General features: G+C 41.9%; 1 protein-coding gene across 1 annotated transcript in view; it reads left to right on the top strand.

Annotated features, from left to right (window-relative positions):
- Positions 1 to 15,353, top strand: part of MYO5B (myosin VB) — a 231,029-nt gene that overhangs the window by 98,861 nt on the left and 116,815 nt on the right. The window contains exons 12-14 of the mRNA XM_070935994.1: positions 577 to 726; positions 3,324 to 3,421; positions 5,358 to 5,444. Coding sequence (XP_070792095.1) covers positions 577 to 726; positions 3,324 to 3,421; positions 5,358 to 5,444 — 335 coding nt within the window. The remainder of the gene's footprint in view (positions 1 to 576; positions 727 to 3,323; positions 3,422 to 5,357; positions 5,445 to 15,353) is intronic.

The raw sequence follows: 15,353 nt of genomic DNA on the forward strand, positions 1-15,353 counted from the left end.
TCCCACTCCTGGGGGAAGGATATTGCAAACTCTCCATTCCCACACCACTCTGGGGCCAGCCAGAGGTTGTATTTGCCATTTCTCCGAACTGCTCAAAATTTCCGCTACCGATTCTCCGAACTGCTCAAAATTTCCGCTACCGATTCTCCAGAACCTGTCAGAACCTGCTGGATTTCACCCCTACACAAAACCCTTCCCGTACCTGGCTTATTTCTTGAGCGGCCACAAAACTAGCATATGTAGTTGAATTAAACATTCTGTTTTCTTCTGAAACTTTTCTTTTCTTGGATTTATCCATTTATTGAAAAGCTCAATAAATCGTTGGCAGTTGTGATGCATATTTTGAGTGTCAGGGAGCCGCAGCAGAGGGGTGAAACAGCCACATGCAGCTCGAGAGCCGCAGGTTGCTGACCCCTGGAATATACAAAGGTGGTTTGGTTTCATTGACACCGATACTGCCGATATTTGGTGTGGATTTCACCTTCCGTTGAGGAGAGCATGTTCCTTTGCTCAGGAATTATGCTTTGTTGCTTGACCGCTGAAGCAAGATAACAGCTTTTTATTCCTTCTTTCTAGTACCCAGCGATTGTGGAGTTGTTCCATGATGAAAAAGACCCTGCTCCAGCTGCTCCTTCTGGAAAGAAAACTTCCAAGATCAATATCCGCGCTGCCCGTCCAACTGTAAAAGCAGCCAATAAAGAACACAAGAAAACAGTGGGGCACCAGGTACAAAACAGTTTTTTTTTAAAGTCAGCTTCTGTGTTTTTCTTATAAGGTGCTTTACTTATGGCTCATCCAAGTTATAATATTATCAGCAGTGGTGAAATCTAAAATTTGTTACTACCGGTTCTCTGGGCGTGGCTTGGTGGGGGAGATAATGTGACTGGGTGGGCGTGGTCATTTTTTTTTTTTTTACTTTTAAAACCATTTTTTCTACAACCTCTTTGGCAAAGAGGTTGTAAAAAAATGCTTTCAAAAGGCTCTGACGATCCAAGCTGAGTTGCCTGATCGTCAGAGGCTTTTTTAAAAAGCCTCTGCCGATCAGGCAACTCAGCTTGGATCGTCAGAGGCATTTAAAAGAAAAGAAGGGTTTTTTTCTCTTAAAAGCCTTTGATGATCCCAGCTGAGCCACGCGATCATCAGAGGCTTTTTTTTTACTTTTAAAAGCATTTTTTGGCTGAAGAGGTTGTAGAAAAAATGCTTTTAAAAGTAAAAAAAAAAAAGCATCTGATGATTGTGCGGCTTAGCTGGGCAAGTGGGGGGGGGGGGCAGGGATTTTTGCTACCGGTTCTCCGAACCATCCGCCTCCATCACTACCAGATCAGGCGATCCAGTCTGAACCGGGAGCATTTCACCCCTGGTTATCAGTGAATAATTGCCAGGGCTATAGAGGGAATGAATTCAAGATTGCTCCATATGAAAAAAAAAATCCCTGTTAAAATCAATATATTACCTGTATATCTTTCTCCTAATTACCTCTTTGGGGAGAGGGTCAAAGGACACAAATGCCATTAGCATGCAAAACATTGCGTCTTCCCTGAAATCAATCAGAATAGACCTGGAAGGGACCTTGGAGGTCTTCTAGTCTAACCCCGTGCTCAAGCAGGAAACCGTATATCATTTCAGATAGGTGGCTGTCCGGTCTTTTTTTAAAAGCCTCTAGTGTTGAAGCCCCTACAACTTCTGGTGGCAAGCTGTTCCACTGGTTGATTGTCCTCGTATTAGGAAGTTTCTCCTCAATTCCAGGTTGCTTCTCTCCTTGAATAATTTCCATCTATTGCTCCTTGTTCTGCCTTCTGGTCCTTTGGAAAATAATTTGACACCCCCCACCCCCTCTTCTTTGTGGCAGCCCCTCAAATACTGGAATTTTTTTTTTATTGAAAAGTTTTATAAGAAATACAAACATTTTCTCCTCCCCCTTCCCCCCCCTCCCCCCCATCCCCCTCCCTAGACTTCCCAGAACAAGCACAGGGTATAGACATTCACAAACGTAAAACTAAAATATGCTAACAAATTATTGCATTCATATTTTCCCTAAATCTTTAACTCCTTATAACTCAAAAAACTATAAGGAATATTCCTCAAATACTGGAATATTGCTATCATGTCACCCCTAGTTCTTCTTTTGTCTAGACTGGCCATACCCAATTCCTGCAACCGTTCTTCATGTGTTTTTGTCTGTATTGCAATTCCTCCCTCACTTCCCAGCCTCAAAATCAGAATGAGAAAAATTGTTTATATTGAATGTTGAGTTTGCTACTTTAGTAAGAGTTTAGGAAGCAAAGATCTTTAGCAGGACCTGGGTACTTGCGGGACCGCCTACTACCACCAATAGCCTCCCACCGGCCGGTACGCTCTCACAGAGAGGGGTTCCTCCGGATGCCGTCGGCCAAACAGTGTCGACTGGCAGCCCCCAGGGGGAGAGCCTTCTCTGTGGGGGCACCTACTATCTGGAACGAGCTCCCCCCGGAGATACGGAGGATCCCGGATCTGCGCACCTTCCGCCACGCTCTAAAGACCTTTTTATTTCATCAGGCGGGCCTGGCCTAACTTTCTCCCTCTTTTAGACAATTTTAATATTTTAACGTTTTTAATATCTTTAATACTTAAAGTCTAAATTGGTTTTAAATTGATTGGGGTTTTAATCTGTCTGGGCCAAACTATTTAATTTGATTTTATTTCTGCTTTTTAAATTTTGTATGTATGTATTTTATTGTTAGCTGTTCACTGCCCTGAGTCCTTCGGGAGTAGGGCAGTATACAAATCAAATAAAAGTAAAGTAAAGTAAAAGCAGGAGCCAATAAGTAGTTTCGGCCTCCGGAGGGGTGGGGAAGGCCGTTTTTGCCCTCCCCAGACTCCTAGAAAGGCTCTGGAGGCTGGGGAGAGCAAAGAACAGGCCTACTGTGCCATCACGTGCCAGGAGCGTGGGAGCGTGGGGGGGTCGCGTGCGTGCGTGGGGCAGGGCGCATAGAATTATGGGTGTGGGCATGCGCATGTGCAACCCACGCACCCCCACCCCACCCCGCTGCTGGCACACGATGGCAGAAAGGTTAGCCATCACTGGTATAGGCTCTTCTGCTTGAGCAGGGGTTGGATTAGAAGACCTCGCAAACCCCTTCCAACTCTGTTATTCTGTCATTCTGCATTTGTGCTTGAAATTCTTAATTTCCCCTTTGTTAAATGTATTTCTGTATTATTAAATTTATATGCTGCCCGTCTCACTATACAGAGTTGCTTGGCTATTTCACCCATGTTTACCTGTAAAACAAGCTGTCACATTCCTCCGCTTCCTGCAGAGTTACTGTTTTTTTTTCCTCTTTCAGTTTCGCAATTCATTGCACCTATTAATGGAGACCCTGAATGCTACCACTCCCCATTATGTTCGGTGTATCAAGCCCAATGATGAGAAGCTGCCTTTCACGTAAGCATTGCTTCCTGATGAGACCGGAGATTCTGTAACTTGATGAATGACAAGGGGTAAAGAGATTGTGAAACATTTGTCACAAGTACAGGTAGTCCTTAACAGTTTGTTTAGTGACTATTCGTTTAATGACAATTCAAAGTTACAACAGCACTGCAAAAACTGATTTATGACATCCCCATGGTCAAAATTCAGATGCTTGGTGACTGACTCATATTTATGACAGTTGCAGTATTCCGGGGTCATGTGATCCTCTTTTGCAACCTTCTGACAAGCAACGTCAACGAGGAAGCCAGATTCACTTAACAACCATGTTCCTAAACAACTGCAGCGATTCACTTAACAACTGTGACAAGAAAGATCCAAGAATGGTCATAAAATTGGACAAAACTCACTTAATAACTGTATCACAGAAATTTTGGGCTCAACTGTGGTCGTAAGTTGTGGACTACCTGTTCTGACTGGGTACCTTATGAATCCTTAGCGGTCTGTACACAACACCCTTAACTGGGTACCTACGAGACTGTCTTTTGCCACCAATAGCCTCCCACTGACCAGTTCGTTCTCACAGGGAGGGACTACTCAGGGTACCGTCAGTCAAATTATGCCGACTGGTGACTCTCAGGGGGAGGGCCTTCTCTGTGAGGGCTCCAACCCTTTGGAATGAACTGCCCCCTGAGATACAAAATATCCCTGATCTCCGTGCTTTCCGCCATGCCCTCAAAACCCTGATGTTCCAGCAAGCGGGGCTAAACATATGAACATGTGAATGTTTTTAAAATGTTATCTAATTTTAGGTTCTATTTAATTGGCCCAAACTATGTTATAATAATAATTTTAATTAGCAATTTTATGATGTTTGTGTATCTATATTTTTCTTGACTGTACACCGCCTTGAGTCCTACGGGAGAAAGGCGGTATAGAAATATAATAAATAAACAAACAAACAAACAAACTGGGGTAGTCATTAACCTTGTGACTTTATACAAGATGCCAAAATTAGCCAGCATTAACTTTAGTGTACTATTCTATACGATTGATACAGCTGCTTAATTCACAGCGGTGATTCTGTGAAATACTTGCTGCTTAGTATGTTATGTCAACCATGTTATAATTATAAGCCTAAAAAAGTGCTTTAGAGCACTTTTTGTCAACCTTAGGAAACCTTAGCAAGTTTAAGATGTGTGGATGTCGACTCCCAGAATTCCCTAGGCAGCTGTTGTGTTTGGTTTCTCCTTAGTTGCATAATGACTCAGTTTGTTGTGCTGACCCACATAGGTTGTAGTTTATTCTGCAGATCGCAGTACCCAACCAACCTTGGGTGAATTTGATAGCTAGCCACATTCAGTTCTTGCTAAATTTAGATCTGAGACCACTCGAGCTGTAGGTTCAACTTGAAAATTGTAAGAATTCCCTGGAAAATGCAGTGGCAAACCAAATGGGGAAATACTTTAATTCCAACAATGGATGAATGGCTGGAAAAACTGATGGAACAACAGAGATGGCTAAATTGTCTGCTTTAGTCAAAGAAAAGAACACATCCAATTTTGCTTCTGCTTGGAAATCGGTTCTGGATTTTGTGCTTGAGATGGGAAAAAATGAACTTTTTTTGCCGATTAGATAATAGATAGATGTTACTATCTTAGTCTACTGTTCTAAAAACTTGTCAGAAGCCAGTGTTTTTCTTCCTTTCTTCTCCTTTACCCTACCCTCCTTTTCCCTTTTTCCTCCCTCATTTTCCCACTATTTTCATCGTCTTTTGTATTTTGTATCTTGGTAAACAAAATTATTGATAAATAAAGGCATGTTGAGAGTCTCTAAAGTTTAGGAAGGTTATTCTTAAAATTAGCATTGAGTTCATAGACCATATAAATGAATAGGGATCAGAATGTGTTGTACAGCCATGTTCATGAGTGCCTCAATTGTGTCTTGACAGCTTCGACCCAAAGAGAGCAGTACAACAACTAAGAGCTTGCGGAGTGTTGGAGACCATCCGTATCAGTGCAGCGGGCTACCCATCCAGGTGACTTTCACTTCAAAACAATTCTATATTTCTGTTTTTTTTCCAATAACAATTGTGCTTTAAAACAATGTAGAAGACAAAGACTGAGAAAGTCAACTCTAGGGCAGGGGGCTCCAACTTTGGCAACTTTACAACTTGTGGACTTCAACTCCCAGAATTCCTCAGCCAGCATGGCTGCCTGAGGAATTCTGGGAGTTGAAGTCCATAAGTCATAAAGTCCCCAACATTAAATACAGTACTCTAAGGCCTAACAGGGAAATATTTCAGAGTGCATTAAAGAAAAAAAATCAGAACTTTTCTCTGAAATCTGAACTTTTTGGTAGAACCTTAGAACTCCTTAACTACCGGTAGTTGCTTCTCCATGTAAAGCTCAATCCTGAACAATTCCACCCCCCCTCCCCCCCCCACCCCCAAATCTTGCTTTCTCCTGCGTGAAAAGCTACAGGGTTGAAGTATGCATTGAGAAACATTCAAAATGGTTTGTATGCAACCCTAAACAATTTTGTAGCAGTGTAGGGTTTCCTGCCTAAGCAAGGGGTTGGACTAGAAGACCTCCAAGGTCCCTTCCAACTCTGCTATTCTATTCTATTCTATTCTATTCTATTCTATTCTATTCTATTCTATTCTATTCTATTCTATTCTATTCTATTCTATTCTATTCTATTCTATGCTTAGTTTACTTTTTGGGGTTTAGTAGGATGTCCTCAGTTTGTAGGCCATTTTTCTGCCTTTAAATGGGGTTGCCTGTTGAACTGAGAACATAACACACAATATTATGGTGAACTTGGTTTACATTCAGGAATGCGGCCTGAATTTTTTGCAATATGACACAATTCCTTTGCAACCGTTAAGTAGCGTCTCTGTGTGCCAGTCAGTGTAATTTTTAAAATATCATTTTTCATAGCATTGATTCTTTCCAAAAATAAATATCATGTTTCTTCGCTGGCATATAAAATCACATTTGGAGCAGAGGGGGCTATTTCAGAGATAAATTTTGACCTCTGTATTGTGATATAGATATAATATCCTGACCATAGGTCAAACACCAGAGAGAATCTGAAGCATAAACTGACCAGTCAGCAAATTTAGCTTCCTCTATATAATACGTTCTACATCAATGTTACTATTTTAAATTATCTGAATATTTTGCTGTGCTTCCTTTGGAAAAAGCAATGATGGAGAGATGGTGTGTTTGTATCTCATTGTTTTCATCTCCAATGGACAAAAAATAAATTTGAGGGCTTGTCCAATTTTACACATTCCAAGAGTATATCTGAGATGAAGATATTCCTCAACTTAAAACCTTAACTGAGACCAGAATTTCTGTCGTAATTTGAGGCGTCACGAAGCCATACCTAATGGTTCAATTATTTTTAAAATGGCAGTTGTCAAGGGAAACACACGGTCATAAGTCTGAATCCACTCTCCCAAATAGATTTTTTTTTTTTTGCTAGAAACAAGCAGAAAATGTCACAAATTTCAGTCACGTGACCATGGGACATGGCACCTGGTCATAATGCAAAGTGTTTGGCAAGGGCCTGAAATGTGGTCGCATTGATTGCTGTTCAGTGCAAGCTAGGATCTCTAAAGCAAGCTACGTATCAAAATAATATTCAAATCTTTTTGTGCCTATCCTTTGTTCACGCCTTATATCAGGGGTGGGCAACTATGGCCCCTGTCTGACCTGTGGACTTCAACTCCCAGAATTCCTGAGCCATAGCTGGCTCAGGAATTCTGGGAATTGAAGTCCACTGGTCGTAAAAGGGCCCTAATTGCCCACCCCTGCCTTATGTAACGGCTGTTGGTCTCTCTCCTTTTCAAAGGAGGCTGGTTTCCATCTGTCCTTAGATTTTACAAACTCGTCTGATTTGCTAATATGTCACCAACCAGGAGGCACGCACCATATACTGATGTACCCTCAGAATACGTGAATTAATTGCAATTTACAATTTGTTCTTGTTGCTAGTTTTTGGAATGTAGCCTTCAGCAAACCCCTCAGTTAAAATACGGCTCTTGGCTGAGGAATTGTAAAAACTAAAAGGCCGATTCATATGAGTTGAAAGTCCTCCAGGCATGGTCCACCAGACATCTCCAGACAGAGTGGAGAAGGGTTGTTTTCTTTGATACCTGCAATAGGGAATTCTAGATAGCATTGTACTGTCAGAAGAAATATCCTTCTGGGTTCAGTTCCAAGTAGGGGGAAAAGACACTGGATTCATGGAAGTTGCTCGGAAAGAAGGTGTATTGATGAACAGAAACACATGCCTTGGAGATCTTGGGTGAAAAAAGGGAAGAGTTGCTGAGAGTCCCTGGGTTTTATACCCTCTCTGGCTTTGAACTTCCTGGGGTACAGGAAGAGTATCCTGATTGGTTGCTGTCAGGAGTCATGGTTAGCTTTTTAGGTTGTCTGTGTGCTAAGTTTGGTTGAATCTTGCTGGGTGATGCAATGAAGGGCAATTAAATGGCTCGGCCTGAAGGAGGTAGATCTTCGTTATCTAGAATGAACTGGCCCAGGCCTTAATGGCCCATTGACAAAGGGGTGTGTGTGTGTGTGTGAAAAAGGGAGGTTTCTGCCTCCCTTTTAGGAGAAATATTCTGCCCTTTTAATATTTCCTAAAATATTTCATTTTCTAAGAGAGTACCAAGCAGTATATAGACAATTCAGGTTAGCTTATTACAGGTAGGCCTTGACTCACAACAGTAGTGACTGTTCAAAGTTACAAAGGCACTGAAAAAAAGTGACTTTTGACCGTTTTTCACACTTACAACTGTTGGAGCATCCCCATGGTCATGTGATCAAAATTCTGACACTTGGCCACTGACATGTACTTATGCCAGTTGCAGTGTCCCAGTGTTGTGTGATCAGCTTTTGCGACCTTCTGACGAGCAAAGTCAATGAGGCAGCCCAATTCACTTAACAGCCATGTTCCTAACTTAACAAGTTCAGATTCAATTGCAGGATTCACTTAACAACTGTGGCAAGAAAGATCATAAAACGGGGCAAAAAGCTCACTTATCCGTCTCTCTTAGCAACAGAAATTTGGGGCTCCATCGTGGTTTGTAACTCAGGGACTACCTGTAGGCATTTCGTGAGGGAATTCCTCCTGCGCCACTGGACTAGCAGAATAGAAAGTTATTAATCATCTTTCTCCCACAGTAAACTTTTTCCGGTAAAGTTCAGCAGATCTTCCTCGGAAATTCCCTCCTTCCTCTGTTAATTTGGGGAGTTGTTTAACAGATTTCACCGTCCATTCTCAAAGTAATGGAAGACCTTTATATAATATTTATGGTAGCCTGTCAAAATAATAGAGAGAATTTACTAGTTTAAACTTGACAGCTTGTAAGAATGATACCTTCAGTGTAATCATCAGGGCAGTCGTTTCAGTTGTCAAGATCTGAGCCAATTTACTTCAGAAGGAAGCTGCCCCATGGCCTTCCATCACTTCTGACTGTCAGCAGAATTCCTTAATGAAGCACTACCTACAGTGTGCCACTTTTTGTCGGCAGAGATTGACGGCTTGTGCGCTCGGGCATGAAAAGATGCTCTTGGAGTTTCAGGCTCCTTGTGATTTGGCGTGGCTGCCAGTGCGCTATCCGAGTCATAAATGGAATTTGGCCTGTCTTGTCTTGTCTCCTTTTTCTTCCAATAATTTTTTTTTTAAAAAAAAATTGGACAGCTGGTTTGTTCTTCCATTCCTGAAATTTATTTATTTTTTTATTTTTTAGTTATTTATTTTTCAAGCATATATAAGATAACAAGTAAAAGTATAAACATAATTTGAATACATGAAAACAGTAAGTAAAAAGGAATATTAGGACAGGGACGGTAGGCACGCTGGTGCACTTATGCACGCCCCTTACAGACCTCTTAGGAATGGGGTGAGGTCAACAATAGACAGTTTAAGGTTAAAGTTTTGGGGGTTTGGGGAAGAGACCACAGAGTCAGGTAGTGCATTCCAGGCATTGACTACTCTGTTGCTGAAGTCGTATTTTCTGCAATCGAGTTTGGAGCGATTTAAATAAATTCTTATTTAATCCCCGAAAAAATACCATTGAATGGATCCATCCACATTGTCCATTCACCTTTAATTTGAATCTACACCCAGCAAATATTTTAGCTACCAAGAGGCAGTACAGGTAGTCCTCGACTTACAACAGTTTGCTTAGTGATCATTTGAAGTTAGAACGGCACTGAAAAAAGTGACTTATGACCATTTTTCACACTTATGACCGTTGCAGCGTCCCCATGGTCATGTGATTTACATTCAAATGCTGACAACTGACTCACATTTATGATGATTGCAATGTCCCGGGGTCATATGATCCCCTTTTGCAACCTCCTGACAAGCAAAGTCAATGGGGAAATCAGATTCACTTAACAACTGTATTACTAATTTAACAACTGCAGTGATTCACTTAACAAATGTGGCAAGAAAAGTTGTAAAATGGGGCAAAATTCACTTAACAAATTTCGCAACATAAATTTTGCAATTGCGACCACCAATTGTGGTCGTATGTTGAGGACTACCTGTACGTGACCAGTTCCATTTTTATTGTGATTCATGAGATATACATAGCCATTTTTTTCCTATAGCGTTCAAACTCTCTGCCAAGAATTGAACTCATAGATCCTTGCACTTTAGATAATTATATACAGGGCATTATTTTTAGAAGCGATCAAGCTCTGATCTCAATGGTGTTGCAGGAAGTCCTTGAGTTACAGCCACTTGTTCTGTGACTGCTCAAAGTTACAACGGTGCTGAATGAAGCGGACTTATAACTGGCCCTCAAAGTTCTAGCCATTCCAGTGTGCCTGTGGTCATGTACTCATGATTCAGGTGTTTGGCAAATGACTCGCAATTACAACGGTTGAAGCATCCATTGGTCATGTGATTTCCATGCTGACTTCTTACAAGCAAAGTCAATAGGAAAACTGGCGGGAGACCTCAGGTTGTTTCCAGTTCTGTTGCTTTTTTGAACATTGATTCACCTGTGCTCCATAGCATCTACTCTGCTTCTGCAGCATCTAATCACATTTGACAATGCTCGGTTGGCCCACCCATGCTCCTGGGCCGGTCTGCTTTCCATAGCATCCACCCACCTATGTTCCTGTGTCTGCCAGCATTCCATAGCACCCACCCACGCACTTACTTGCCCTCTGTAGTGCCTGCCCATAGTGCCCATCCATGCTCTGTAGTGCCCACCTGTGGCACTCGCCTCCCTGCTCATGCAGTTCTTGATTGCATTTCTCTCTCTTCTATATACAGGTGATCCTCGACTTATGACCACAATTGAGCCCAATTTGTTAAGCAAATTTTGCCTCAACCTTTCTTGCCACAGTTGTTAAGTGAATCATTGCAGTTGTTAAGATAGTCACACTGTAGCAGTGGTGGGTTCCTCCCGGTTTGGCCTGGTTCGGCCCGGTTCGGCCGAGCCGGTAGTGGTGACAATATGATGTCACCGAACCGGTTCTCTTTGTTCGGGAGCTGGGTCCTCCCGCCCCGCCCCCCGTTATTCTTACCTTTTATTTGGCCCCGCCCTCAATCTATTTGCTGCCTCCCGAGTCCCAGCTGTTCAGCTAGAAGGAAAAAAACTGTTTAAACTCTTGCCACGGGGCTTCAAAGGGCCGCCCTACAGCTGATCAGTGTTAAAAGGCAGTGTGGTGGTAGACCAGTGCGCTTGAAAAACAAATGGGTAGACCGGTGCCTCCAAAAACAAATGAGTAGACCGGTGCCTCCAAAAACAAATGAGTAGATCGGTGCCTGCAAAAATAAATGGGTAGACTGGTACAGCTCTGCAAGCAGTTAAAAGCCTGGTAGACCAGTACCTCTGCTAAATCCTAAAGTATTGTCACATGACCATCAAACCACGCCCACAAAATAAGCTACGCCCACAGAACCGGTAGTAAAAAAATTTAGAACCCACCCCTGCACGGTTGTTAAGTGAATCAGGCTTCCTCATTGATTTGGCTTGTCAGAAAGTCGCAAAATGGGATCCTGGGACCTTGGGACAGAGCAACAGTCATAAGTACCTGAAGTATCGTCAAAGCATCTGAATTTTGATCATGTGCTCATGGGGATGCTGTAAAACGTTTTTTAAAACCCTTTTTAGTTGTAACTTTGAATAGTCACTAAATGAACTGTGCAAGTCAAGGACTACTATCTGTAAATAACATTCAGTATTGAAAAAGGCGCTTGCAAAAGTTATCCCGGCATCCAGCATTTACAGATGAAAAGATAATAAATGTGTTTGCAAAACACAGTAAAACCAGCAGAACATAAAAAAAAAAAAGCCAAACAATTATGAATACCAAACGACTGACCTCTTGTTTAGACTTCATAGAAACAGACTAGATAGCACCTTGATCTGAACTATGTCAAGAGTTTGTTGCAGAAATCACATCCAGAAAGCACACACAGGTAACTGATTCAGCAGGATTCATTAACTTTTCTTTATATACATAAAACACATGAAATAAATATACAATACCAACGGCAGATTCTTCCAACCTGGTAGAGAGTTACAGGCAAAAAAACACAGGCAGAGGAGAAAACAACAAAGATGAGTTTCAGTTTCAATTCCAATTCAGCAGACAGAGTAGTTTGCAGCTTCAGAGCTCTGAATTTACAGAGCCACACCCAGGCTCCTTCCCGTTTCAGTTTCCAAACAGTCCTCATTGGCTGACTTAGTTGCTATGCCTATTCATTGGCTGACCTTGTTACCATGTCCTATTCCAGCCAGTCCCCCAATGGCTGACCTGTTGCCATGTCTATCCCAGTCATGAATACTCATTCATACACACTGACAAACCAGTAGCATTTTGAAGCTTTGCCATCCTTCACTGAAGCTGAAATATTAGTGAAATCCCTTCCGTTTTCCTTCATGGGGACACAAAGAACAGCAAACAGTCATTGGGGATGTTGTCCTTTCATTGCAGCCCTTTGATGTGCATGTGATATGGCCTTAAAAAAAGAAAGACAGGCTTAAGGTTTTTTTTTAAAAAAAGATCTGCAATGCATGTTCAGTGTTAAGCTTTCCAGTAATAGCTGTGATAGAATGTAGTCTGGATTCCCAGGAGGGAGGGGTACCTTTCAGAGGAGTAAGTAAGAGACAACTCAGGTCAGATGGTTCTCGTGAGAGAATGAGGGTGAAGACAGCTCCTCCCTAATAGTTCCCGAGTATTTGCTTTATGGGATGGTAGAATGCTTTATAGGGACGCGGTGGCTCAGTGGCTAAGATGCTGAGCTTGTTGATGGAAAGGTCAGCAGTTCAGTGGTTCGAATCCTTAGTGCCGCGTAACGGGGTGAGCTCCCATTACCTGTCCCAGCTTCTGCCAACCTAGCAGTTCGAAAGCACGTAAAAAACGGAAATAGAAAAATAGGGACCCCCTTTGGTGGGAAGGTAACAGCGTTCCGTGCGCCTTTGGCGTTGAGTCATGCCAGCCACAAGACCACGGAGGTGTCTTCAGACAGCGCTGGCTCTTCGGCTTTGAAACGGAGATGAGCACCGCCCCCTAGAGTCAAGAACAACTAGCACATATGTGCGAGGGGAACCTTTACCTTTAGAATGCTTTAGTTTGGCAAGACTCTGCCTATGGGTGAGGAACAATAAATAAATCTGCTGGGACAAATAACAATGGGTCTTCTTGGGTTTTGGAGCCTGATATAATGGAGGAATTTAAAATGTTTCACATTAGTTTTGTAGGAATCTTTACCCCAGGGTTTCCTGGTGATTTTCTTGTCTCTTGAGATAATTACAACACTGCATCTTATTTGATTTAAACTGAAAAGGCCAGTTTCAGTTTGGACCATTGCACAAGAGTAGAAGATAACTTAAAATGAAAGAGAAAAAAAAAGTAATCATCCCTGAAAACAGCAAAAAATCCACTTTAGTTTTAAAGCAGCTGTTCTCAAATTAATGAATGTTGGAAGCTGATTCCAAACCAGTGTTATGGGGGGAAAATGTTTAAACATCAGATGTAGGGCAAAGATAACTTACTTTACGCAAGTTTTTATTAGTTAAAACAGTACAGAGTCCAAAAGTGATTTTTATACCTTTCTTGAACAAAGATGTAATCGTGTCATAATGATAAAAGGAGTGGATTGTGATGACATTTGTGCTCTAGGAAAGATTAAGCCAATTAACTGACAGGGTGAAAAACTCAAAAGAACGGGATGAAGGAAATGCAGAGGTACAAAGTGTAACTTCCTGGTAAGAAATGGACACGGGAGAACAGAACATTCTGGGTTCTTGGGACAAACTTGATGAATATCAGCACCAGCTAAAGACACACAGCTGTGATTTCATATTGTTGTGTATAGAATCACCTGCCTGAAATAATCTGCCTGATTCTCAACAACTCTGAGCCGTGTACAAATTGTTGAAAACATTAAAAAACAAGAAAATAGCACAAAATAAAGGTGGCAGAGAAAAGGAAGGAAAAGAAGGGAAAGGAGAGGAGAGGAGAGAAAGGAAAGGAGAGGAAAGGAAAGGAAAGAAAAGAGGAAAAGGGAGGGGAGGGGAAGGGAAGGGAAGGAAGAGGAGAAGGGGGGAAGATAGGAGAAGGAGGGGAAGGGAGAGGAGAGAAGAGAGGAGAAGGGAGGAGAGGCGAGAAGGGAGGAGATGAGAGAAGGAAGGGGAGGGAGGAGTGGGGAGGGGAGGGGAGGAGAGGACACGATAACCTTACTAGGCAGATCAGATAGGAAACACAGCCAGATAAACCAATTCTACTTTATTGTAAAGCTACACTAACAGAACCTTTCAAGTCTGAAAGTACAGTTCTCCCGCCATCAGCTTTACAGCCTGAGGATGGGATCCTCTTAAGCTTCTTGCTCCATCCAGTGTACAGCTACAGACTTTGCTGTCTCTTATCCAGCTGTTCTCTAGGGCAGGCCTGTCAAACTGGCGGGCTGCACAGACCAGGCCCCGGCCCACACAGGCCAGTTCCACCCCAGGTCCGCAAAGGCAAAAAACATCCCAATATGGCTCGATACGTCACCATATGGCCTGCGATGCAATCGGGTTTGACACCCCTGCTCTAGGGAGTGTCTCTGGCCCCAGTCTTCCAACATATGGTATGATATGACTGAGGAATTCTGGGAGCCGAAGTCCACAAGTCTTTTTTTTTTTTTTTGAAACAAGTTTTATTGGGGTTTCTTTTCCCCACACACATATTTTATGAACAGAGTATTGACCAAATCATATCTTATATAATTTATCATATCCAAATACACTTTACATAATTTCAATTTCTGCCAAAGTATTCTTTTTCCCTACTTTTATATCTTGTCTTAATACTTCTATACTTATTATTTATTTATTTATTTATTTATTTATTTATTTATTTATTTTATTGCAATTTATATGCCGCCCTTCTCCCAAAGGACTCAGGGCGGCTTACAAGATAAAAATTCAACAATATGAATTAAATATAAATTAAAATCCAATTAAAATTAATTAAAATTATTACAATGTAAAAACCCCCTGCAACGGGTCAGTTCATTTGATGAAAAAGCCACGTCTTCAGTTCGCGGCGGAAGGAGAGGAGGTCGGGAGCTATCCTAAGCCTGGTGGGCAAACCGTTCCAGAGGGTCGGTGCTCCCACAGAGAACGTTCTCCCCCTGGGGGCCGCCAGCCAACATTTTTATTTTATTTTATTTTATTTTACTTCAAATTTATATACCGCCCTTCTCCCTAGGGACTCAGGGCGGTGTACAGCCAAGTAAAAACACATAAATACATAATACATAGATTAAGAACAGATTAAAAGGAAATATCTCAATTTGGCCCAAAATTTAAAAAGACAAACGAATTTAAAATCATTTAAAAGGATTTGTTAGGCCAGCCCGGCTTGTTGAAAAAGGAAAGTTTTAAGGGAACGGCGGAAGGCACGAAGGTCTTGGATTCTCC

The sequence above is a fragment of the Pituophis catenifer genome, unplaced genomic scaffold, assembly GCF_029215685.1.
Source record: "Pituophis catenifer annectens isolate HBS135680 unplaced genomic scaffold, rPitCat1.0.hap2 SCAF_2, whole genome shotgun sequence".
NCBI classification, from domain to species: domain Eukaryota; kingdom Metazoa; phylum Chordata; class Lepidosauria; order Squamata; family Colubridae; genus Pituophis; species Pituophis catenifer.